The 26390-nt window shown below is 37.2% G+C and overlaps 1 protein-coding gene across 1 annotated transcript in view; it reads left to right on the forward strand.

The window, feature by feature from the left end:
- LOC137386793 (protein VAC14 homolog) overlaps positions 1–24829 on the forward strand; it is a 38654-nt gene extending 13825 nt beyond the window's left edge. Inside the window, exons 6-16 of the mRNA XM_068072941.1 lie at positions 1323–1462; positions 2156–2363; positions 5591–5717; positions 6056–6179; positions 11925–12078; positions 13059–13237; positions 13441–13555; positions 14693–14772; positions 16100–16244; positions 21864–22008; positions 24384–24829. Of these exons, the coding sequence (XP_067929042.1) occupies positions 1323–1462; positions 2156–2363; positions 5591–5717; positions 6056–6179; positions 11925–12078; positions 13059–13237; positions 13441–13555; positions 14693–14772; positions 16100–16244; positions 21864–21987 (1396 nt within the window). The 3' untranslated portion in view covers positions 21988–22008; positions 24384–24829. The remainder of the gene's footprint in view (positions 1–1322; positions 1463–2155; positions 2364–5590; positions 5718–6055; positions 6180–11924; positions 12079–13058; positions 13238–13440; positions 13556–14692; positions 14773–16099; positions 16245–21863; positions 22009–24383) is intronic.
- Positions 24830–26390: the final 1561 nt, after the last annotated feature.

Genomic DNA, 26390 nt, shown 5'->3' on the forward strand with positions numbered 1-26390 from the left:
GAGCTGCTAAAGGGGTCGGCCACAGCTAGCATGAAGTAGAATTATCACCGGGTACAATGCTGAATGGTGTAGGAGACGAGTAGTCTCCTATGAAACAATTTAATTAAATAATATTGTAGAGTTAAAAAGTAAAATTAATAGAGCACCATGATAAAAATAATGCACTTATACTATAGTCTATAATACTGAGCAAGTAGTAGATTTAAGTTTGTGCTATGCATATTACATGCATAGCATGTTACATGCATAGCTCAAACTTGAATTTATTTCTATGAACAAAATTTTTTGTGCATAAGCATTCATTTACATATCTACTACTACAAAAAATACAACCATGTGCAATTGTCTCTGTATGAAATGCTTGGAAGCATTCCTTTTGGCAGAGTCCAACGCTATAACATTGCCATGCGGGCTACCATAACGATCGTTTTTCTCTGTATATTCCAAGTATAATACCGGTAAAAGTCCAAAAAGTTTACATCACTTCTATCATCTGAATCGTTTTTATTCTGATCAGACAAAAAATCACTAACGATCACAAGATCAAATAATTTTTTATTTTACCGTTTTGAAAGTAGAGCCGATGTTGACTGGTTTTTCCAACTTTTATTCTTTTCCAAGGAGGCGCGATTTCGTTAGCTTTTAGCACAAAGCAATGCCTCTAAGATAATCGTTTCATATTGTAATTCATCGACTAATATGTTGTTGATGCTATTTAAAACTTACTAGCATTCATATCTTTTGTTTAACTTTATTAGACGACAGCTTTAGAAAGTCTACCGAAAGCGACATAAATGTCGTTTCCCCACGCAACCGATAAACGACATTTTGGTCGTTTCCCCAGCCAAAGGGTTAGAATCACGCAAAAATGACGTGAATTTCGAGATTTTAAGCTTCAAAAAATGGTACTGCCATGGCAGTAGCTGCAATTCAGTACTGCCATGGTAGTATCCTGCAATTCGAGTTGTTTCCTCTGCAGTCAAGCTAATCTCTGTTATAGGAAGATTTCATTGCATCTGAAGCATCTATTGCTATAATATAGGGTGTCATATCCTTATTCTTTGCCGAATATGTATTGCTTTCAGTTTCGCCTTAAAAGGCTATAAGTTCTGGTTGTTGTTGCGTTATTTCCTGTGCTGCCCATTGCATGTTTTTATTTAAATTAAATGAGTAAAACCCTTACAGTTTCTGTCTTCAATTAGCTCTCTTTTTAGCCCTTCTATTACTTAGCCCTTTTATTAGCCCTCTGGTCTGATGGTATAATAAGGCACAGTATTCTTATCCTCTGTGACACTTCATCGAGGGGCTGTTGATTGTGACAGGTGTGAGCAGGTACTTCAACAGTTTTCAAAACAAATCAGAGTCTCAACGGAGAAAAGAAATCAAGGATTGGCCGAAGATGACTTTGTGGTTGACTTCTCATCCATGACAAACACCTTAATACTTCACAGTCAATCTAAAGGTATTTTAACTACAGCATCTTTTCTTACTAGACGGTCTATTAGAGGGTCTGTTAGATAGTCGTCGACAGAATTTAGAATTTGCATCATGTTTTGGTCATAGCTAGGTTATGGTCAGTCGTAGTTCCCTTCCGCTCAAATTGATGACAGTGTGATGACAGCCATAGTGTTGAACAACCAATCATCAGCCTTTGCTTTCAATCACTGCGCTAGTAGTGGCTGTTGACTACTCCTTGTCTTGTTTTCGGAGTAGTCTTCCCAGTGTACTGTATGCCATATTATCATGAGGACATACAATCAATCCTCAGCATACAAAGTTTTCTTGCATGGTCGAGGAAATACTCTTTAATTTGTTTTAGAGCCTAAAAACAACAATATTTCCTGTAGTAGCCTATAACAATGAAACAAATGCATGGTTTATAACCATGTGAAAATAGACTTTAAAACGTCAAATATATACCGCTGCAATTATCTTTTTTTGTTGTAGAGCTTTTGAGGAGTAATATCTTGAAATAGAAATATTCTAGCTTTTTGCCTAAAATAACATCATAAGAAATCATCATTCAGTTTTTAGAACATATTTACTTATTTAAATATTGTGCGTGAATTATCCTGAGCTCCATCACTTTTAAACAATAAAATGATTAGCAAACAATAGAGTGATTAATACTCTACGTCGTTATGGTGATGCGCAGATAAGATCATACAAATGCATGCTGTGGACTGGCTACACGAGTTCCTAGAGCTAGCTGGGAGACAGATGTTAGCCTTCTGTCCCGGTATTGTCAGCAGTATACTGATAACCCCGGCATACAGTGATGGTAGCAAAGAAATTACTGATCGCGCAAAGAAGGTCAATAGTCTTCTCCAATCTCTCATTAATGCAGATGATGACAATGCCAGGTATGTATTTCTTACATTTTATGCTGGCATTCATAGGAAAGTCTGAAACACCCTGGAGAAATATCGAGCGTGTTTGTTGGTAAATTTACCAGCCAGCCAGTTTCAATGTATAAGGGTGCTTGACATTCCACCCACTGATTCTCGGAAAATGATTTAAAACAAAACCCAAATCACACCAAGAGAACGTAGTTATTATAATAAAAACTTTTTCCTTCTAAAATATACACAAACTATTGTGAATAACTATTGTTCACGAAATAAAATCATTAAAGATGAATACTAAACAATTTATAATTTACAATTTACATTGCTTGTGTCTGACCCAAGGCATTTGTTGCAAGACTAATGCGAGTACTATCAATTCGGAGTGCCTCTTACTGTGTCTCAAGTGTGCTTCACCTGTGTAGCAGGTACATGGTATTTGCTACAGATATCGGTGTGAAGTATGTGCTTCATTACTAAAGGGTGGCAGCCTTAGTCCAGTGTTTGCTATAGTTACTCTGGGAACACATAAAGACATCTTCTATGGCTACACCGTGACTCAGCTCAGCTTACGGTGGTGTTGAAAAATATGTTGATCACTAAGAATTAAAATGTCGAATCCTACTAGTTTTGGCGAGCAATTTGTTTTCAAAGTATCTTCGCTAACTCACAAGTCTCTCTAATTTGCTATTATAGCACCTGAGCAGCTTTGCCGCAGTACTTTCACAAAACAAGAATAGACATGTTACTCGTGCAGAAGCTGCTGTTACTCATTATTAAATCTCAAATAGATGGAGTGAAATGCTCTCTGAATTTTATTCGATGTAACAATGCTGTGACCAATCACTGAAGTGTGTACGGTAATCACTCCTACAAAAAAGTTTTGAGAATGCTTACGTTATAGGGATTTGATGTTAGTCTATACACAATGTAAAATACATGTAAATTGCCTAATCCATTCCAAGATCTTCCCAAAGTCACACCTTTGGCCCTGCAAAATGAAGAAAACTAAACTTAACTTTTTAATTTAGGAACTAGTATTATTGGTTTATATAGACAACCTTTCCCATTTTTGCTCTCACTTATCCTTGATTTAGTGTCTACGATTATAGTAATTTTACTTGGTACTATTATATATTATAATAAATACTTCAGATACACTGCCCTACTTGGTACTATCATATATAATAAATACCCCAGATACACTGCCCTACTTGGTCCTATCATATATAATAAATACCCCAGATACACTGCCATACTTGGTACTATCATATATAATAAATACCCCAGATACACTGCCATACTTGGTACTATCATATATAATAAATACCCCAGATACACTGCCATACTTGGTACTATCATATATAATAAATACCCCAGATACACTGCCCTACTTGGTACTATCATATATAATAAATACCCCAGATACACTGCCCTACTTGGTACTATCATATATAATAAATACCCCAGATACACTGCCCTACTTGGTACTATCATATATAATAAATACCCCAGATACACTGCCCTACTTGGTACTATCATATATAATAAATACCCCAGATACACTGCCATACTTGGTACTATCATATATAATAAATACCCCAGATACACTGCCATACTTGGTACTATCATATATAATAAATACCCCAGATACACTGCCATACTTGGTACTATCATATATAATAAATACCCCAGATACACTGCCATACTTGGTACTATCATATATAATAAATACTCCAGATACACTGCCATACTTGGTACTATCATATATAATAAATACCCCAGATACACTGCCATACTTGGTACTATCATATATAATAAATACCCCAGATACACTGCCATACTTGGTACTATCATATATAATAAATACCCCAGATACACCAAAATGGTTTCTCTCGAGTATGGCAAGAAAGAAAATGATATTTTCAACGCTCACTATTCGAATCAACTTTATGAACTTGCATCGATTTTACGATTTACGCTATATAGAATTTCTTATGTAATACAATGCAATGCACAAATGCTTTATGTTCAGTGGAATTTATGCAAAAAGTTTACATTATACGTTGGCTGTATTGCTGACCAATGAGATGATGCTGTGACCAATCACACATGTGTATACCACTGTCCAATGAGACAACACCTTTAACCAATCACTGATGTGTATATTACTGTCCAGTGAGACAATACCTTTAACCAATCACTGATGTGTATATTACTGTCCAATAAAACAACGCCTTTAACCAATCACTGATGTGTATATTACTGTCCAATAAAACAACGTCTTTAACCAATCACTGATGTGTATATTACTGTCCAATAAAACAACACCTTTAACCAATCACTGATGTGTATATTACTGACCAGTGAGACAACGCCTTTAACCAATCACTGATGTGTATATTACTGACCAATAAAACAACGTCTTTAACCAATCACTGATGTGTATATTACTGTCCAATAAAACAACACCTTTAACCAATCACTGATGTGTATATTACTGTCCAATAAAACAACACCTTTAACCAATCACTGATGTGTATATTACTGTCCAATAAAACAACGTCTTTAACCAATCACTGATGTGTATATTACTGACCAGTGAGACAACACCGTGATCAATCGTAGATGCATTTTTACTAATACATGACAAAGTTCAACATATTGATTTCAGACCCAAGGTATTTATTGCTTAATGTAGAGCCACACCTTTGATACTTTGATACTGTATTTGTACAAGCTGAGAGGTGAGAGAATTTCAAATTGTCAGCCACGAACGGTTACTGCCTTTGCATGTATACACTGTATACAGTAATTACACTGAAATATTTAGATAATGTTAATTTAAACTCTGTATAAATAGAAAGTCAGTTGGTAGGTGAAGAGATCATTTCAGAGACTGCAGCCAAAAGCAATAAAAGACACGAACAAGTTTGTCTAATTTCATATCGTTAATAGTTTTATTTCATCAGTTATCTATTCTATTTACATTTTTAAACTTTAATATAATATTAATCTATCATGTAAAATATCATCATCAAAACATTATCCGATTCACCAAAGATCGGTTGCCTAAGCCTAAGTTGTGGCCTCTACATTTACTATATATTTTATTTAATAACTGCAACTATTATCCGAAGTTTTACTACTGGACATACAGATTAGCTTGCCAATGACTTGTTTCCTCTATGATAAAATGTAAAGCTTCAGATGTACACACCGCATATTCTATGTCTCGTTATTAGCTTTAAGCTGCTTGATGTTGCGTCACTTGTCAGCATCCTTATAGAGTGTTTGCACAGCGACTCCATGCACACCAAGTTGGCAAGTCTTCGATGGTTTTTGCATCTATTCAAGACAACTCCTAAAAAGGTAAGTCATATGGGTTGGCTATCTATAACTCACCCTTTGAGTGCTGCGCTGTATCATGTGAATATGTAGTAGAATAACAACTAACCCTTTCGAGTACTGCCCGGGTGCTGTCACCAGCCATTGCCAGAGCATTCAATCCTTAGAAGCCTGTGAAACTTTCTATCCACGCGGTTCAGCAATTGTCGCCACGTTTATCAGTTTATTAGGCGATTCCTTAACATGTCCATTTCGCTGTCTCTACTGCCCCACCTTTTTATGCTGTCTCTACTGTTCCACCTTTTTATGCTGTCTCTACTGCCCCACCTTTTTATGCTGCAGCGGAAATGTGTTGCTTCTAGGTGTTCACTCATGTAGATGAAGTGTTTCCACTGTTGCTGAAGGTGCTGACAAATGAGTCTGATGAGGTTGTTATTGCTGATCTGTATGTGCTGGCGGAAGTTGCTGGAACAGCTGTACCAGCAAGTAAGATTACCAAGTTGGTTTTCCTTTTTATAAACAGTATTGGGATCTGGCAGGGGAAAGCGAACAGTACTAAAAACCTTCTTTCATGCTCGCTTTTATATGTATGGACGCTTGGTCTCAGATGTTTTATATGTATGGACGCTTGGTCTCAGATGTTTTATATGTATGGACGCTTGGTCTCAGATGTTTTATATGTATGGACGCTTGGTCTCAGATGTTTTATATGTATGGACGCTTGGTCTCAGATGTTTTATATGTATGGACGCTTGGTCTCAGATGTTTTATATGTATGGACGCTTGGTCTCAGATGTTTTATATGTATGGACGCTTGGTCTCAGATGTTTTATATGTATGGACGCTTGGTCTCAGATGTTTTATATGTATGGACGCTTGGTCTCAGATGTTTTATATGTATGGACGCTTGGTCTCAGATGTTTTATATGTATGGACGCTTGGTCTCAGATGTTTTATATGTATGGACGCTTGGTCTCAGATGTTTTATATGTATGGACGCTTGGTCTCAGATGTTTTATATGTATGGACGCTTGGTCTCAGATGTTTTATATGTATGGACGCTTGGTCTCAGATGTTTTATATGTATGGACGCTTGGTCTCAGATGTTTTATATGTATGGACGCTTGGTCTCAGATGTTTTATATGTATGGACGCTTGGTCTCAGATGTTTTATATGTATGGACGCTTGGTCTCAGATGTTTTATATGTATGGACGCTTGGTCTCAGATGTTTTATATGTATGGACGCTTGGTCTCAGATGTTTTATATGTATGGACGCTTGGTCTCAGATGTTTTATATGTATGGACGCTTGGTCTCAGATGTTTTATATGTATGGACGCTTGGTCTCAGATGTTTTATATGTATGGACGCTTGGTCTCAGATGTTTTATATGTATGGACGCTTGGTCTCAGATGTTTTATATGTATGGACGCTTGGTCTCAGATGTTTTATATGTATGGACGCTTGGTCTCAGATGTTTTATATGTATGGACGCTTGGTCTCAGATGTTTTATATGTATGGACGCTTGGTCTCAGATGTTTTATATGTATGGACGCTTGGTCTCAGATGTTTTATATGTATGGACGCTTGGTCTCAGATTTTTTATATGTATGGACGCTTGGTCTCAGATGTTTTATATGTATGGACGCTTGGTCTCAGATGTTTTATATGTATGGACGCTTGGTCTCAGATGTTTTATATGTATGGACGCTTGGTCTCAGATGTTTTATATGTATGGACGCTTGGTCTCAGATGTTTTATATGTATGGACGCTTGGTCTCAGATGTTTTATATGTATGGACGCTTGGTCTCAGATGTTTTAGTGGTAACTCCATGATTTCTTCAACTACATGTACGTATTTTGTAAAGATGCCCATTTGTGGGTTTATAGCTGAGCTCCAACCTCGAAAATTTCAATCGGTGACATCATTAATAGAGAAGGCCTTTATTTTTAGAGTGTTTAACACTTTAAATCTTGGGTCCGAAATAATTTGAGACGTTGTTTTCTCATCATATCGTCTGCCCAAGAAAACTTGGCTGTTTAGTTTTGCTTTGTCTTTTTTCCACTTGCTGTAGAATTACGGAAATTTGGCCGCCCGTGTGTGATGAGTTTTAGTACAATTCTGCTGTTTAAGTCGATCAAATTACTAGTTCTTGAGATATCACTGAACTATTGCGGCATTTCAACAAGACAAGAAATGAAAACTGACAGGATACAGTATGACACACTGATTGAAATTCTTGGTAATATCGGATCAAAAATAGACAAAACTAGAATGCCTCTTCTGATCAGCGACAAGAGTTTTACGCTAACACTGGTTGTTTTTATACTCATAAAAATATATACACCATCTATCAGCGTACTGGCATAATTATGTTTTTTTTGGTGGCTTCTAGAACACTGTTTTTTGAGAAAGTGTGAAACAAGGTCCACTCACGTTATTTGATTTCTGCTTTTTCATGTTTTCTACAAGCTTATAAAATGATATTCAGTTGAAAAGTATTTTTTACCTTAATAAGTACTTTCACAGTTCATAGAAAGTTTGTAATACAGTGTAAGATCAGGGACCTGCGTGTGTATACGAGTCTAGGCTTCAATGTATGTAATGAAATTGATTCTAATAGCAATGCTCCAAAATTTAGTGTATAACACCAGCTTGACCAACTACTCCATGTGACTGAAGAACACCAGTTTGACCACCTACTCCATGTGACTGAAGAACACCAGCTTGACCACCTACTCCATGTGACTGTATAACACCAGCTTGACCACCTACTCCATGTGACTGAAGAACACCAGCTTGACCACCTACTCCATGTGACTGAAGAACACCAGCTTGACCACCTACTCCATGTGACTGTATAACACCAGCTTGACCACCTACTCCATGTGACTGAAGAACACCAGTTTGACCACCTACTCCATGTGACTGAAGAACACCAGCTTGACCACCTACTCCATGTGACTGAAGAACACCAGCTTGACCACCTACTCCATGTGACTGAAGAACACCAGCTTGACTACCTACTCCATGTGACTGTATAACACCAGCTTGACCACCTACTCCATGTGACTGAAGAACACCAGCTTGACCACCTACTCCATGTGACTGAAGAACACCAGCTTGACCTCCTACTCCATGTGACTGTATAACACCAACTTGACCACCTACTCCATGTGACTGAAGAACACCAGCTTGACTACCTACTCCATGTGACTGAAGAACACCAGCTTGACCACCTACTCCATGTGACTGTATAACACCAGCTTGACCACCTACTCCATGTGACTGAAGAACACCAGTTTGACTACCTACTCCATGTGACTGAAGAACACCAGCTTGACCACCTACTCCATGTGACTGTATAACACCAGCTTGACCACCTACTCCATGTGACTGAAGAACACCAGCTTGACCACCTACTCCATGTGACTGTATAACACCAGCTTGACCACCTACTCCATGTGACTGAAGAACACCAGCTTGACTACCTACTCCATGTGACTGAAGAACACCAGCTTGACCACCTACTCCATGTGACTGAAGAACACCAGCTTGACCACCTACTCCATGTGACTGAAGAACACCAGCTTGACTACCTACTCCATGTGACTGAAGAACACCAGCTTGACCACCTACTCCATGTGACTGTATAACACCAGCTTGACCACCTACTCCATGTGACTGAAGAACACCAGCTTGACCACCTACTCCATGTGACTGTATAACACCAGCTTGACCACCTACTCCATGTGACTGAAGAACACCAGTTTGACCACCTACTCCATGTGACTGAAGAACACCAGCTTGACCACCTACTCCATGTGACTGTATAACACCAGCTTGACCACCTACTCCATGTGACTGAATAACACCAGCTTGACTACCTACTCCATGTGACTGAAGAACACCAGCTTGACTACCTACTCCATGTGACTGAAGAACACCAGCTTGACCACCTACTCCATGTGACTGAAGAACACCAGCTTGACTACCTACTCCATGTGACTGAAGAACACCAGCTTGACCACCTACTCCATGTGACTGTATAACACCAGCTTGACCACCTACTGCATGTGACTGTATAACACCAGCTTGACCACCTACTGCATGTGACTGAAGAACACCAGCTTGACCACCTACTCCATGTGACTGTATAACACCAGCTTGACCACCTACTCCATGTGACTGTATAACACCAGCTTGACCACCTACTCCATGTGACTGAAGAACACCAGCTTGACCACCTACTCCATGTGACTGTATAACACCAGCTTGACCACCTACTCCATGTGACTGAAGAACACCAGTTTGACCACCTACTCCATGTGACTGAAGAACACCAGCTTGACCACCTACTCCATGTGACTGAAGAACACCAGCTTGACCACCTACTCCATGTGACTGTATAACACCAGCTTGACCACCTACTCCATGTGACTGAAGAACACCAGCTTGACCACCTACTCCATGTGACTGTATAACACCAGCTTGACCACCTACTCCATGTGACTGTATAACACCAGCTTGACCACCTACTCCATGTGACTGAATAACACCAGCTTGACCACCTACTCCATGTGACTGTATAACACCAGCTTGACCACCTACTGCATGTGACTGTATAACACCAGCTTGACCACCTACTCCATGTGACTGAAGAACACCAGCTTGACCACCTACTCCATGTGACTGAAGAACACCAGCTTGACCACCTACTCCATGTGACTGAAGACGTTGTAAAAGTAATTATGAAGTGAAGAGTGTTTATTGGAGCTGTTGACAATATTGTCAATATACACACAAGAACCTCTACAACTTTGCAAATTGATTACATTCCTAAATTGTACTGAGCATTCTATCAAACTCATGTAACAAATCAGATGGTGTCATGGAAGTGTCATCAGATGTGGTTCAGCTGTTAACTAGATGCTTCTCGACAACTTGGCGTGATCTTTTGGAGAGATAAACGTTCTACAGTTGCTACTATTGATCAATTGCATTTAAACCTGACAGCATTTTTTCAGTTAGTTTCTCTGCTGCGCTAGGTATCTCTTTTCTATCTTTATCAAGAAGAGTTCTCTTTCGGTTACACTGATGTGAGAAATACACTGGACCCCCCACCCATCTCTGGACCCCCCCCCACCCATTTTTGGACCCCCACCCATCTATTCACTGAAAAAGTTTCTCAAACTTATTTATAATTTGTTGTTTACGTATTTGTTACTAGTAAAATAAATTATATTCTTACATTCTATTAGATTTAAGATTCAGAATCAAATAATGGGTAGGATTGGATCAGATAAAGTTTCATGAACTAATGTAATAAAATTTATTTGACTGCATATCACCAGGTTTCATGCATTAGTTTCTTGTCTCTAAAATTGGTACAATATGCATGAATTTTTCGTTATCCAAATTTAGTCTTGTAGGCATTGCTACGCTTTGAAATAAGCAAATACAAATGTATTTGGTATGACCATATCTGTACAGATTGTTATCTTCAATCATTAAAAGTGAAATGCTCAGAATTTAGCCTACATAATCATTCAAAAGCATAACTTTACCGCTGTTTTGTTTGCCTATTTAAAATCAGAACAAAATAAGGATCAATTTGATATATAGTTTGTGGCTATTGACTAAACTCACAATGAGTAGCAATGTTGTAAATGAGAATTTTAGTTTTGTAACAAACGGGTAAAGTTCATTCTGTACACTTCGGTATTTACTTTGTCGTGTAAGGCATTTCATTTCAATGTAGTTTATTCTATCAATATTATTTGTAAGCATTTTGGTTTGGCTAAGATAATATATTCTTTATTGTTGGTTAAACGCGTCCTACTCTGATTGGTTTATTAAAAGTTTAAGCCTACAGGTGTATTTAATGAAGAGTGAGGTTCAACTCGCGACAATTTAAACCTGTTGAACTCCTGACGATGTGCAATTATCTAGGACTCTGTGTTCTCATTGTATTAATCAGTGAGGCTTCTCACATGTCTTATATCTTTCAGCTCTCACATTCACACAGACAGAGGACTTTTGCCGAAACCAAACCACAAACCAAATTGTTCAATCTAAATTGAATATATACAGTAATGTGTGTAGCTCATGGCATACAGCTGTAGGTAAATGTTTGCAAATGTGCACCATTAGCATACACCTAACGTGTAAGTATGATTCACAAATTATTCTCCTATTGTGCTAATCAACAAGGCAAATTTTTGTAGGTAAAGATTTAATAGGCAAAAGCGTACCTGCAGAGGTGAAGGACTCATTACTAGCGATTGTTAGTCAGTATTTTGTTTATACTGTACAAAGTCTGCTAAAGTCTTTCAGCACCGACAGAACACTATTGGAGGAGAAGGGCTTCTTTATCATCAGGTAATAGTAGTTCAGCCAATCAGCTTGATCTTTCGACTCCTTTTACATATACATGTATACAATATGTACAATATACATTAATATGTATACGTTCATAGCGAGGTCAGAGTATTACAGAGATTTGTGTCACTTTGTTAGACATTGTAGCCTATGTGACAACTGCTTAATAATTTCATTATTTCAAGTTACCATATTTTCCGGACTATTAGCCGCTCCTCTATATAAGCCGCATCTGCTCTATTTTTAAAAACCGATAATAAAACAATACATAGGCCGCACCTTTTGTATAGGCCACAGAACTCATAACAGTGCTTTTTAACACGGCAGCAACTTTGCTGGTAACAGAAGCAATAGAAAATAGCCAGTATTTACTTAACTGAAACCAGTTTGCACTGGTTTCACCTTGGAACCTCCAGGGCTGCCTGCAGACAAGTTTGCTAAACTACTAGACTACGTGTCCAACTGGCCATAGCAATGAGTAATTGTTAACATACTTATGCACCTGTCAATCTTTAATGCTGATTGGTTAAAATACACAGGCTTGAGCTAGCGCGTTTAAAGTTCATGAGGCAATATTTTTTTCTAACACTAACTCAAGTTATAATAACAGCTCTTAATATAGTTCTAGCTTAAGTTACTCAAGTTACTCAAGTCCATTGGGCAAAGAAACTTAACAAATCAAAAATAAATTTTTTATTTTTGATAGTTGCAAAAACTTTTTATTACCCTTGCAGCGCTGGGCACTCACCTAGTAGTTGAATGTTTGAAAGTCTTATACCGTATTAAACCTTTTATTACCCTTGCAGCGCTGGGCACTCACCTAGTAGTTGAATGTTTGAAAGTCTTATACCGTATTAAACCTTTTATTACCCTTGCAGCGCTGGGCACTCACCTAGTAGTTGAATGTTTGAAAGTCTTATACCGTATTAAAATGCATTCAGTTTTTAGCCCAGCCCTTACTTGGTTCGTTATTATTTTAGACAAATGTGTCTACTGCTCACGGCTGATGACGTCTACAGAAGTTTCTCTATTTTACTGTCAGTCAACGAAGACTTGTCATTTGTAGCTGTCATGGTTAGAAACCTCAACATCATTCTTCTCACCGCCACTGAGCTCTTCCCCCTCAGAGACATGCTCAAAACTGTAGAGTCAGAGGCAAGTCATTTAAAACTGATCACTCAATGTTGTAATTGGAAGCCAAATATATTTGAAGCGTTGAACAGTTACAACTTTGCAGTATAATTGTTCTAATTACTAACGATTTAGAGTCCTCTGAAACCATATAATAAGTTTACCAACAGTATAGCACACCTGAGTACACTGACATATATAGGTTAAACTTATTATTTTGCTTGCAGTCAGGAGTGGCAATGTTTCGCTGTCTCTACAAGTCATGGTGTCATAACCCTGTAGCCGCTGCAGCCCTTTGTCTTCTCACCCAGCAATACAGACTCGCTTCGGATCTCTTGCAAAAGTTGTATCCTTTGTTTAATTTGCCTTCAATATTGGCAAGTTTTTTAGTTTAATTAATCCGGTTGAGATCGCTGGGAAACAGCTCAAGGTTTAGATCGTAGTCTGGTAAATTATAAAAGTTAGTGTTCAGCCCATGATTTATATCCTTATCTTAACTGATCCATCTTAAGAATAGACACACACTATCGACATTTCATTACCATTTCTCTGAGACCCTAGCTATTGCTTTTATGGTGCCAACAATGGCTGTTCCAACTATTATTTTTCGATTTACTAAAATTGCACTATTCAGATTGTCCAGGAACGGAAACATTTAATTTTTCATTGGGATTAGGAATTATTAGATACAGAAAATTTAATTAAAAAATCTATTTTAGTGTAATTCTTTTTTAGCCTTAAAGAATTTTAGTGTATGATTCTTAATAATTTAGGGCAACCTGTGACCTTAAAGGTTGACTTGCAACAAAATTTATTAAACAAAAATTATTAATTAAACTATTATTAATATTAAATAAATTATTAAATAATAATATTTTAATAATAATTATTTATTATATAATAAATAATTATTAAATTATTACAAAACAGTTATTTGGTATCAAAAGGTTCATCATGTCTTACTCTGCTGTGTGGTAGGTGCAAAATATGTGGAAATGTGATTACAAGCTCTTAAAAGCTCAAAAACGAACAGTTAATCCCAGCCATCACTAAAATGGCTGTAGGTTGGAATCCCTCTCAAAGCGGTTCGAATGTGATGTAGTTGAACATCACATTCGAACCGCTCGAACATCACATTTGAGTTTTGACATGGTGTGCTTCTGTCGTGTGCAGACTGCATCGTCTGTTATAAAGTCTACTTGTAGGCTGCATCGTCTGTTGTCAAGTCTACTTGTAGACTGTATCGTCTGTTGTGGAGTCCACTTGTCGGCTGCATCGTCTGTTGTGGAGTCTACTTGTAGACTGTATCGTCTGTTATGGAGTCCACTTGTCGGCTGCATCGTCTGTTGTGGAGTCTACTTGTAGACTGTATTGTATCGTCTGTTGTGGAGTCCACTTGTAGGCTGCATCGTCTGTTATGGAGTCTACTTGTAGGCTACATCATCTGCCGACATAGTGTTTTCCTTTCCTTAACATGACACAGTGCAGATATAGACATAACAGTGGAATTACTTACAGAAGTTGACAAGCTGGTACAACTTTTGGAGTCTCCTATATTTATATGTGAGTTGCTATATACATTTGTTAATGAACTTATTATGGTAGATAAAATCTATTTCAATCCCTATTTTCAGTAGATTGACAGGGTTATGCAGGGTGCAATCTTTAGAAGGTTGATGGGCTGTGCAGGTGCAATCTTCAGGAAGTTGACAGGGCTATGCAGGTGCATTTTATAGATGGTTACCAGGTCTGTGTGGATGCAATATTCTTCCATCACCAAGGAGCCTAACTCTTTAGTGTTTCGCACTCACCGTTACTCATTTGCCCTTAATCTCTTTGGTTCATGCTTATTTGCTGTGAATAAGAGATTGTCTAAAGAGCCTAAAATTCAATTCCTTGAGTAAAGTTGACTCTGCGCTTTATAAAATCTTTAGAGTAATTGCATGAATACCTATATGTACTTGTCAAGATGCAAATACAGTATCACTTAGCTCTGGTTTCCAAATAACTCAGTTGTTCATTACACCTTTGTGGTTGTCACTTTTTGTGGTTCTTCAAACACTTGTGGTTGTTCTGCTAAGTGGTTAAAAAGCTTATTTAAGACTTTGTTACTTAAATAATTTGAGTGTTACGACTCTCACAATATTTGAAACTGTGTATTTCATTAGATTTGTTAGCGGTGCTCTTGCTCAGCCAACAGTTGTATGACGCTGAGTATAGCTCGAGATCTTTCATTTACGGTGGACACTTTAAAAATTGTTTAAGGAATTTAATCAATTGTTATTTTTATCTGGTACGCGTGATTTGGATAAAATCATATCGTTACAATATATGAGATACGTGTGATTTCATTAAAATTGTTTCTTTTTAAAGATAAGTATGTTATTAAAACTTACATAAAATTAAAAGAAGAACTACAGATTTAAACCTGAATTACATGCAAGAACTAAAAGTATGTAGAGGTGATTGTAAGCTGATATTTGATAGTTTGAAAAGACTGCAGACTCCGAATTCAAATATTTAGTGAAAATATTATATCTGCTATAAATGATTGGAAAAAGTTGGAAAAGCTGAGGATGCTACAGCGGTATCACGTAATGATTGGGCATGAAGCAAATAGGCAGCGTGTAGTAGCAGCGCTAGTGGATGCTGTAACATAACCACTATAAATATCCTGTCAATGTTTTTGTAAGAGTCCTCTGCCCACTTTGCATAATTATTAATCGTGTTTTGACCTGCTACTCAGCTTGTTTTCACCATGAAAGATGTTGCTGAACCAACAAAAGTTGACCAACAGCTGTTTTCTGCCACCTTAGACAATTGTATATCGGAGTTGTCTTTTCCTTCTGTAAATGCGCATATATACATGTAGATGCATTTCCTTCTTTAGATTTGCGGCTGCAGCTGCTTGATCCTTCATCCAATCACTACCTCGTTAAAGCTCTCTACTCAATACTCATGCTGCTGCCTCAGAGTGAAGCGTTCCGAGCTCTGCAGGCGAGATTGCAGTGCGTCTCTCAGCTGCATCAGCACTCGTAAGTCTGCGCACGTCAGCTGTCTTTCTGTCTATACTTATCCTTGCTCGGGATTAAAATATGAACTTTGGGTATATATGAAGTGTTTATAGTGTTTACCATACCTAATCTGATGAATGATGAGCGAAACAATTGCACATAATGAAAAATAAACGTATATTTTTACCCTTTTAATTAACAGACTCGACTGCGGACTTCTGGTAACCTAAAGGAAGCAAGTCATTGAGTAGTAAGCTGTGTATGTCTATAACTCGTCTGATAGGCTGGTAGGAGGGGTCTCTAGTTAGTTTTATAGGCCGGCAGAGTGTAATAGATGTTATCATGAGAATTCATAATAATATTACCAAAAGAGAATTGTGATAGTTGTTAGTAATTTATCGTAGGTAGGCTGTGGCACGTGGTGCAGAAGATAGAGTTCGTAGTTTCATTAAAGGTTGACTTGCAACAAAATTCACATTACAGTTATTTGGTATCAAAAGATTCGCCATGTCTTACTCTGTTGTGTGGTAGGTGCCAAATATGTGGAAATGTGATTAAAAGCTCTTAAAAGCTCAAAAACAAAAAGCCGCAGTAGATTGGAATCTCTTGATTTCGATGACGTATCCGCGGAGTTCGGTTATTGTCTTGTCACGTGATGTTCTCGCGTGAATTGAAAGGCCAATACAAAGCTCAATATCAAACTTATCGTAGCAATAGTTTATGACAAACACTTCGGGTTTTACCTAAGACCCCGTATCAAATATAGATGCTCGCTACTTTACAGTTTCAGCTTGGCCATTCCATCTGACTATTCAACATACGTGTACATGTCCGAGTTGCGATCATAAAAAATGTCGAATTCTGAAGAGTTCATACCCTGGCGTTTCGAGCCTGACGCTCTATCTGAAGAAGATCCTCAACAGAATCAAACCTCCCAGCAAGTAAGCACCGCCACTAGCCAGCTCTTATGTGCCAAGCTAGCTAGTAGTAATAGTTTTAGCTTGAGAGTGATAGAACGAATATTATTGTTATATACATGTATATGATTTTAATGATGATAATTATCGCTTCATATTACGAAAAAATAATTACAGATTTTTCTCGAATGACAACATTAACAATTTTAATATTTAAATTTAGTGCTGCACTGATATACTGTTGGAAAACATCGACCTGATGTATTAGCTATGGTTGCAGAGACATATTTGTTCATTTCTTTAGGAGCTAATACCATCGGCTACAGAGTGGTGTGTCTGCAAGCGCTGTCAAGACATGCCATCTCTTCCTGAATGTTTGTGCTGCCATGATGCTGAGTTTGCGCATCGTTTCCATGACCGCGGGGAGCATGAATGCCTGTGTATGCATCCTGGTGTGGACGAACTTGTGGCGCCTGCACCCCTTGAGTTGGGGTGGAATAATTACCTGCGATATTATAGTGAGTTGGATTTTCATTTAATGCCAACAACACCAAAGCTATGCTAATGTGTCAAGCATTATCTACAATTCTTGTGTTACACATTTAATGCATCTGTTGAACACACATATTCTGAACTCGTGGAACACAAGAAGAACTGTTATATTTGGCTTGTACACTTACTACAGTATAGAGTGTATTAGTTTTATGATTTTATTATATAAAGATCGAGATTATTTTGATGATCAGCAATTATTGTTTTTCAATAATTGTTTTGGTAGATAATCTATTCCCATTTGGAGAGCCATCGCCAAATGCTCGGAAAAGGTTGTGTGCATACCGCAATCTTGTGTTTTGGCTTATGCCACAAATTTGTTGCGGTGAGCGACGACCTCTACTTGCCTGCTTGGTGTATGCACAAGCTTGCAGTATGCACACAACCTTTGCAACAACATCCGTTGTATTGGACCTCACTCTCAGGCCATGGGAAATTAGATCGGACTGGCATCGCTTGATGTCTTCCAGCTCCATGGCGTTAGAGCTGGTGGTCTCCGCTGACTGCAAAGTAAAGAAAGTTACGACCAACAATCACTTTCACATTATTTGAATGAATTATTTAGCTAGATCAGCAACTTCGTGTTTTTGTATTGATAACTACTAAAAAATTTGGGTTTTTGTCAGGCTGTGAAGTAAAAACTGTCAAAGTTTTACCTTGACAAGATGGCTGCTGACTATTAAACCGCAGCTCTGATCCATCATAGTGTAGGCCCCGTATAGTGTGCAATGCCCCGGACTATCGCATCTACCGTCACCTGCCAAATCAAGCTCCCAATCGATTGCTGCCATCAATCCCTCGTTATGCAGGGTGCACTGCTCAGCAATACACTGTAAAATATTGTAAAACTTCATTATACAAGATTAATTTGTATCATTACCATTAGTTTAAGAATGTAGAATCCTTTTCCCCCTTTTTGTGCTATATTATGATGAGGAATCAAAATTTTAAATTATAATACATTTCGCTTGAAGGATGACATATTTTCATTTCAAGAAAAAATTGTTTCTAAATGTCGTTATTCAATTAGTGTGCCAAGCTTTTACTCAACATTTTCCAAGTTTATGGGTAAATATTAACACTCACACCATGTAAGTATTCTCTTTGTTGGTAGAGACAAACGCTATGGCTTGGTATCGTGATGTTCAGGAGCGACAGAAAACGGAGGTTCTGTGTAAGGCATCCGCCAGAAAAGAGTGATGCAGCTGCCAGCAGGGGGTTGATGACGTGAGCTCTGTTCACCCTGGCAGTTGTTTTCCAAGTGTACGATTGGTGACAGGAGGCACATGTAACCTTGAACTCTACCCATCCGCCTTTTCGCACCATCGTGAATGAGCAGGGGAGGGCGCAGGCGTGACAGTGAAATAGTCGCTGGAGTGCTGTCACACTTACTATTATTTTCTCCTCTTTGAAGGAGGATTCGGGTCTGAAATCACAACACAGTAGTTGACTTGCAATAAGATTTGTACAACATCATTTCCTGTTTTTATATCATATTTGCTTGATCAGAGAAAGAATAAATATATAGCCATGCAATCATGACACAGATTTTACAAAACCTTATCAGAATCCATAATATTGTAAACATAAAAATGTGAGTAATAACTCTATGGATATTCTTTATATTTTGTCAAGTTTGGTTAAGTTCAGCTCTATCTTACATGTAATTGGAGAGCGTTTGACGCTGGCCAACATAGCGCTCAAACTCTTCCCAGTCTTCAGTGGTTGGCACAAACTCTTCATCATCTAATACTAATAATAATCATCTAATAATATTAATATGCTATTAACGATGATACCAGAAAATGACAATAACTATTTTATATAACATATCTATAAGTGAGTGGACTTAAGAAATTTGGCGAAATTAATCGTAAAACTTATAACATTATTTTATCAATTATAGATTAATATATTACGTTTTACAGATAGAGATGCAGTATGAATTAGTTTTGTTATTATAATAAGAATAATACACGTAATTAAAAAGATAAAATACTAATAATATCATAATACAATTAAATGACATTAATATTGTAATATTAAATATAGATTAATACAGTAGTATTAGGAGAATACTAGAAAATAACCCGAGTTACTACTACTAATACAAGTAGTTCATAAAATAAATTACTCATGTGCTTTGGTGACATGTGGAGTATGCAAACAGGTTAGAAAACATGTCGTCTTTGAAATGGCGAAAACAAAGGTAAGAGTAAGGAGGCGAATAAATAAAGTTTGTCATATCCAGCTTCACCCAGTTGCTCCACGCCCGGTGAAGGTCTGGTCTTTTCTCTGCTCTTGGCCAAGAAAAAAGGTGCTTCTCAGCTTGCCAGCTGCACAAACACGATGTGGCGCGTTAGAGATTATGACGAATAGAAATTAACAAATTTAATACGAGAAAGCGTGTCTGTTATTTGCGATAAATCAAAATTGAACTGAAACTAACATTATCTGATCATGTGACTTACAATTCCCGCCATATGGCGCGAACAACCTCTACAGCATTTTTCGAACATCATAGCGAACCAAAAGGCTCATCATTTTTATCAGAGGCTGATATGCAATTGTTCAAGCTAAGTTTAAAAAATTAAACATATTTTTATGCTATGTTTTGAGATATCAGTGCTCAAAGTTGCAGCATTACGATGCCGATAAAATAGACGCGTAAGAACAATAGACATGGTTTTTATTGCAAGCGTGAAGTATATTTGTGAAAATAGTTCGATGAATAAGGATGCATGAAAGTGTAAACATAAACCATCTCCCACACATACGTCACATTTTAGCCGTTTAGGAAAACGAATCCAAACTAGGGCGGTCTCGTGTCGCTGCGATTTTCTGTTCATTTTTGAGCTTTTAAGAGCTTTTAATCACATTCCCACATATTTGGCACCTACTACACAACAGAGTAAGACATGGCGAATCTTTTGATACCAAATAACTGTAATGTGAATTTTGTTGCAAGTCAACCTTTAAGTTTAACTATATCCAGAGATCTATTTCTGTAATAACAATATCACACAGTTATACCATAGAGCAAGAATTACAACCGTTGCTGGTACCAACGCCAGGTAGATATAAAAATATAGTTTAAGAATCAAATACGATATAAACAGACAGTCTCTCATGCTGTCTCTCACGCTGCCTCAAGATAACAAAGTATTCATTAAGTACAAGTTGATGAGTAGCTGAGCGTTGAATTAAATTTGTCTCCACAGTGTCCCAGGCTGACAGGCTGATGTCCCAGGCTGATAGGTTGATGTCCCAGGCTGATGGAGTGTCGATAAATACAAATAAATATCCCAAGAAATATTTCTTTACGTTTCCGTTGACTCGTCAATATATAAATGCAGTTTTCGTTTTGGCGCTACCACACAGTGTGATGTCTCTAATTTGTGTTTATTTAATTTGTGCTCATTAGTAGTTCTTATTTGGTGATTACCAGCCTCAGGAGACACGCAGAAGCCACCTATGTAGGCGCTAGTTCACCTCTGACGGTCAGTAACCGGAAATGAACTGAGTGCGGAGCTAGTAAGGAACTTGTTATATCGCAAATAACGCTATTGAAGTTTGAGTCCTCTCCATTGCTTCGCCTTATATATCTTCTTGCCCCAAATTTAATCTTGTCAAGCGATTAATTTTGGGTCATTTTCTCATTTGTCGGTGGTTGAAACTGGCCAATGACAGCTCAGCCGTGTAAGCATCGGCCCTCCTGATAGATTTCAGACTCTCGCCTTGTATTTTTTCTCACAATTTGTGATGACAGAGTCGTCATGTTCAGCATTCAGCTGTCAATATTTATCGAGAAGTTTTCCCACCGCATTGTAAATGTAATCACATTAATATATCCCATTTCCTTTAATACCTTGAATGATGTGTCCAGGCACGCCATACTTAAATGAATGGCGTGTCTGGATTCTATAGCATACACCAAAATAATTTAGCAAAAAGACATTTAGTAATCTAAGAATATACAGGCATTTATTCTGTCATTTATTTTCTAGGTTCATGAGTGAAAGTTATACGCAAGAGAGAAGATAACTCTGAGTTCCTTTTAGCTGCCTTGTCTATATTCTGTTCATGCCTGTCCTTTTACTGGCATTCAGATAGCCTGCATCAGAGGCTAGTGTATGGATGGCATGATAGTTAATATTCTGTTTTTTTTCAGGATGCCTCCAAAGTCGGACACATATGCAAACCAGGATCTCCTGGAGCATTTTAAGTCAATCCAGGATAGACATTCGGCTTATAAAAGGCTTCTGCTCACACATCGTGCAGTTAAGCTAGCCTAGACATCCTCTCTCATTCTACAAGTGAGTTCATTGACCTTGCAGCTGTTCAAGAACTTTAGCTATTTTGGCTACTCTCTTTCATAACACAAAAGTTATGGATTCTTGCTATACCCTTTTCTGTCAATCTATACCTGTTACCCTGTTGTCTGATATACTACCCCATTCAGTTAGGGGCGTGCTATATATATATATATATATATATATATATATCTCTTCTTCTGAGCATTTCAACAGCGAACAAGTTTTGCCAATTTTAATTTGAAAACGTCCTGGCAGTCACATCACATAAAACAACAAACAAATTTTAAGTGATAGAAAGATCTCTATACTTTCTGATAAAAGATTTTTAAACTTTAGATTAAAAGCATTTAATTTGAAACAGGCCATTCATGCTTTTGATTTATATTATAGTTTGTATATGTACATGTATCTACTAATAAATACATGGACTTATGACAGTTCTCTGATAACTCGAACACTTTCACTCGGTCACGTGAAGTTTGAGTTATCAATGTTTGACTGTATATAATAGAGGTAGTATTTACAACTTTGAGAAATATTTATCTTTATTTTTCAACGTTGGACGTATGTACATATGTATGTTTGTATGGGTGTCCAGCTATAGCTATTAAAATCCCGCACTTTGACGATTTTGAACACATGACAAATTTAACTGCATGTGTTTTATACCAAGTGCCCTACCAATGAGCTACAAAGGCGTAGTGATCAAGTCGTTACAATATACCCTATACCGTATGCACAGGCTAATTATTTTAGCAATGCGCCCATGCGTTACAATGCCCCTGTTAAGAAATATGTTTTGTAAGGCTCTATTACTATATCTGGGGTCAAGGCCAATTCTTCTCACACGGACAATTATATTATCTCCCCAGGAAGGGCCTCGACATTCTCTCTCCGTTTGGTCAGACAAAAACAGTACGATATCTCATTTGTAAATTCATACCAGTATCAAGAGGTACCAGTATCGTATTCAAAGTTTTGAATACAGTTGTTTTTATGTTCTTTTAAATTATTTCAACTTCGCAAAACACTTTTTTCATGATATGTATCTGTAGTTTGAAAGTTAGAATCGCAAATGTTGTTATATATTAAATACAAATCAATTTTCTGTGCAAATCCTTTTATTACCCGGGCAACGCCGGCTAGTACAGCCAGTATATAAATATTTCTCAAAGTTCGTCGTTTCTGTATTCGTCGTTGTGTATGTCCATCTATAGCTATTAAAATCTTGGAATTAAAATTCTGCTATATGATCGATTTGAACTCACAGAGATTGGTACTGCAAGTTTAAAATCCAGGCACTTTACCACTGAGCCATACAAGGCATAATAATCTATGTTGTCATCATCTACCGTATAGCGTATGCACACGCTAATTATTTTATCATTGCGCCCACGAGTTACGATGCTCCTGTTCAAAAATATTCTGGAACCTAAGTATATGAAACACGATGATTGTTCATCTTTTTTTCGTTAGAGCTAATTTGTTCCGCCCCATGATATCAACAATAATTTATCTCGAACTTAAAATTTGGCGATTTGTGTGCTGATTATGTACGTTGTTAGAAAATATACGTTGCTCGCCGTATACGGCGCATTCAGCGTTCAGGGTTCAGCGTTCAGGGTTCAGCGTTCAGGGTTCAGCGTTCAGGGTTATCCCTTATGGTAAAAACGGTTTTGCAAACAGATAAATGATAAAACTTTAGCTAAAAGCTTGAAGTTTACTAAAACACTTACTAAAACTTCCTTCATGTGTTTAGTAAGTAAATTTAGTAAACTAAATTATTTCAAGTTGGATTTAGCGTTTATGTTACACGTCTGTCTCTAAGGTGCAAACTCCACGTAATACATTGTGCACTAAAGTCATTGTAGGTACCTATAGGTACTAAGGTCATTGTAGGTACCTATAGGTACTAAGGTCATTGTAGGTACCTATAGGTACTAAGGTCATTGTAGGTACCTATAGGTACTAAGGTCATTGTAGGTACCTATAGGTACTAAGGTCATTGTAGGTACCTATAGGTACTAAGGTCATTGTAGGTACCTATAGGTACTAAGGTCATTGTAGGTACCTATAGGTACTAAGGTCATTGTAGGTACCTATAGGTACTAAGGTCATTGTAGGTACCTATAGGTACTAAGGTTAAGATATTATTTTGTTACTAATTTTTAATGAAGGTGATGTGATTGCTTTAGATAATTAGTGGGTTTCTATACCACTCTATGTACATCTATAGCCTACGATATTATCATAGAATATCATAGAATATATCGCAAACACACATACGCATATATATATATATGCATATATATATATATATGTGTGTATATTTGTCTTAATTTGCATGTATAGAGTACATGCCATTGCTTGGTCAGGTATGCTGGTCTAATGGAGATTGATGTTAGATGCCTTCTGAACTAGTACTGGATACTGGACACTGGACACTCAACAGCATGGCAGATGCAATGCTCATCATCCAACTCCTATGCAATATTGTGATATTTATTTTATATTTAAGAGGTATTTTGTAAAAAATCCTTACATTTATTGTATGTAAGGATTTTTTATTTTAGTTACACACATTTCTTTTATAGTTTACTGCACTGCTGTTCACATACAATTAGTTGTGCCTTTGATAATGTCAGATTAGTGATTCGATGGCATCTGAGCCCTTGAGGGGCGGGTGTGAACCCTCTCGCATTCGTCTGTTTGTCTATAGTCTATCGCTTAGCTGATGTTCTACTTTTTCAGGACTAACATTCTTTTTGGTATGAGTATCAGTAATATATTATAATATAATAAAAGTTATTCGTTATTTTGACTGAACAGTAAGGAACAGGTTACAAGTAGGACTCTTCCTACAATACTTCCCCAGTTATTTTAAGAACAGCAGCCTAAGCAAATATCAAAAAGTTAACTGAATGAGTATGATTGGCCACTTTTCATAGGAAACTAAATAATGTGGAGAGAGTTCAGCTGTTGTATCAATATCATGTTGCATTGACCATCACATGACGGAGTTGTGTTCACATAAAACTTGCTCATTCTAAATTAATTTAGTTAACTGTTAGGTATCAGATCTTCTTCAATTTTGCTGAACAAGTTTAAATAACGCCTATGGCCCTTCCTGAGCAACGAACACAGCGCCACTAGCGTAGGCTGTCACAGCTTCATCTTTGACTACCTGTTTCAGATTGTAGATATCAGTTTGTGGATCTGTTGTTGCAATAATGAGTTGTCCCCTCTTTACATGAAAATAATATGACAATTCTTAATTTCGTATTAGTTGGCTTTTATCGTTAAATTATTCATGAAATATTTTTGACCTGCTCAACAAATAGGTCATACGTGCGTGCGTCAGTGGTTAGGTGAGTCAACAAACCTATTCATTCGACTTCTCCTGTCTGAGGTGAGTCAACACACCCGTCCAACAACTTCCCTCATTGAAAGCTTTGGCATATAAGTGATTGTATAGTTGGGTGAATTTTATTTTTCATCTTCACTCATCGATGTTCGGTATAATTCAAGGCTTCTGCTTTATGTAATATACTAAACAGATGCCTTACTAAGCACTGATCATTCTGATATCAGTTTTGTGGAAGATGACTCATTATTGCGGTTATGGGATGCACTTGTGGAAATGGGTGCAGACTATAAAGATGCCAGTTGTCTTACATCTCAATATGATTAGAAAGAGCAATTTTATGAGATTCGGTTATTCACTAAGCAGCTTTGGTCACATATCTATAGTTTGGAACCAATCTGCTGACTCCTTGGCTATCGGCAACAGGTCTTTTCCAGCTATCTCATTGATTGATTTATACAGTTGGCTTCGGTGAGCTATGACCTTGGCCTAATATGCTAGTAGTACCTACTTCTTGCTAAAGTGTAATAAAAACAGGCATTTCTCCAACATAAAAAATTAATGTAGGAAGCCAGTGAGCTACTATTCTCAACATGCTGCATGAAGTATTCGGAGCCATCAACACTAAATTGCTTTACTCAAATCATGCCAAGTGCAGATTTCTGATAAACATTTCAGATTTGAAAAAACCGTTAATTAACGATTAATTAAAACTTACAGTAATTACTAAAATATACAAACGAATGCCAACATGCACACACTTGTTCTGATTTTGCTAAAAGAAACTTATAAAAACTAGTTGTTAGGTTGGATAAAAATTGTCTTTTTACCAGGACTTAAATATTCCAACATCTGAACTTTACATAGGAATCAACATGGCTGCTACTCAAGGCTTTATTTCTGTGGTAGAAAATTTGTGAACCTAATTAATTAACCTAATAATTATAAGTTCATGCATTTGTGAAAATTTGTTTTAAAATTTGTTAACCCATATTACCAGGCTCTTACTAGTTGTTGA

The sequence above is a fragment of the Watersipora subatra genome, chromosome 2, assembly GCF_963576615.1.
Source record: "Watersipora subatra chromosome 2, tzWatSuba1.1, whole genome shotgun sequence".
NCBI lineage: Eukaryota > Metazoa > Bryozoa > Gymnolaemata > Cheilostomatida > Watersiporidae > Watersipora > Watersipora subatra.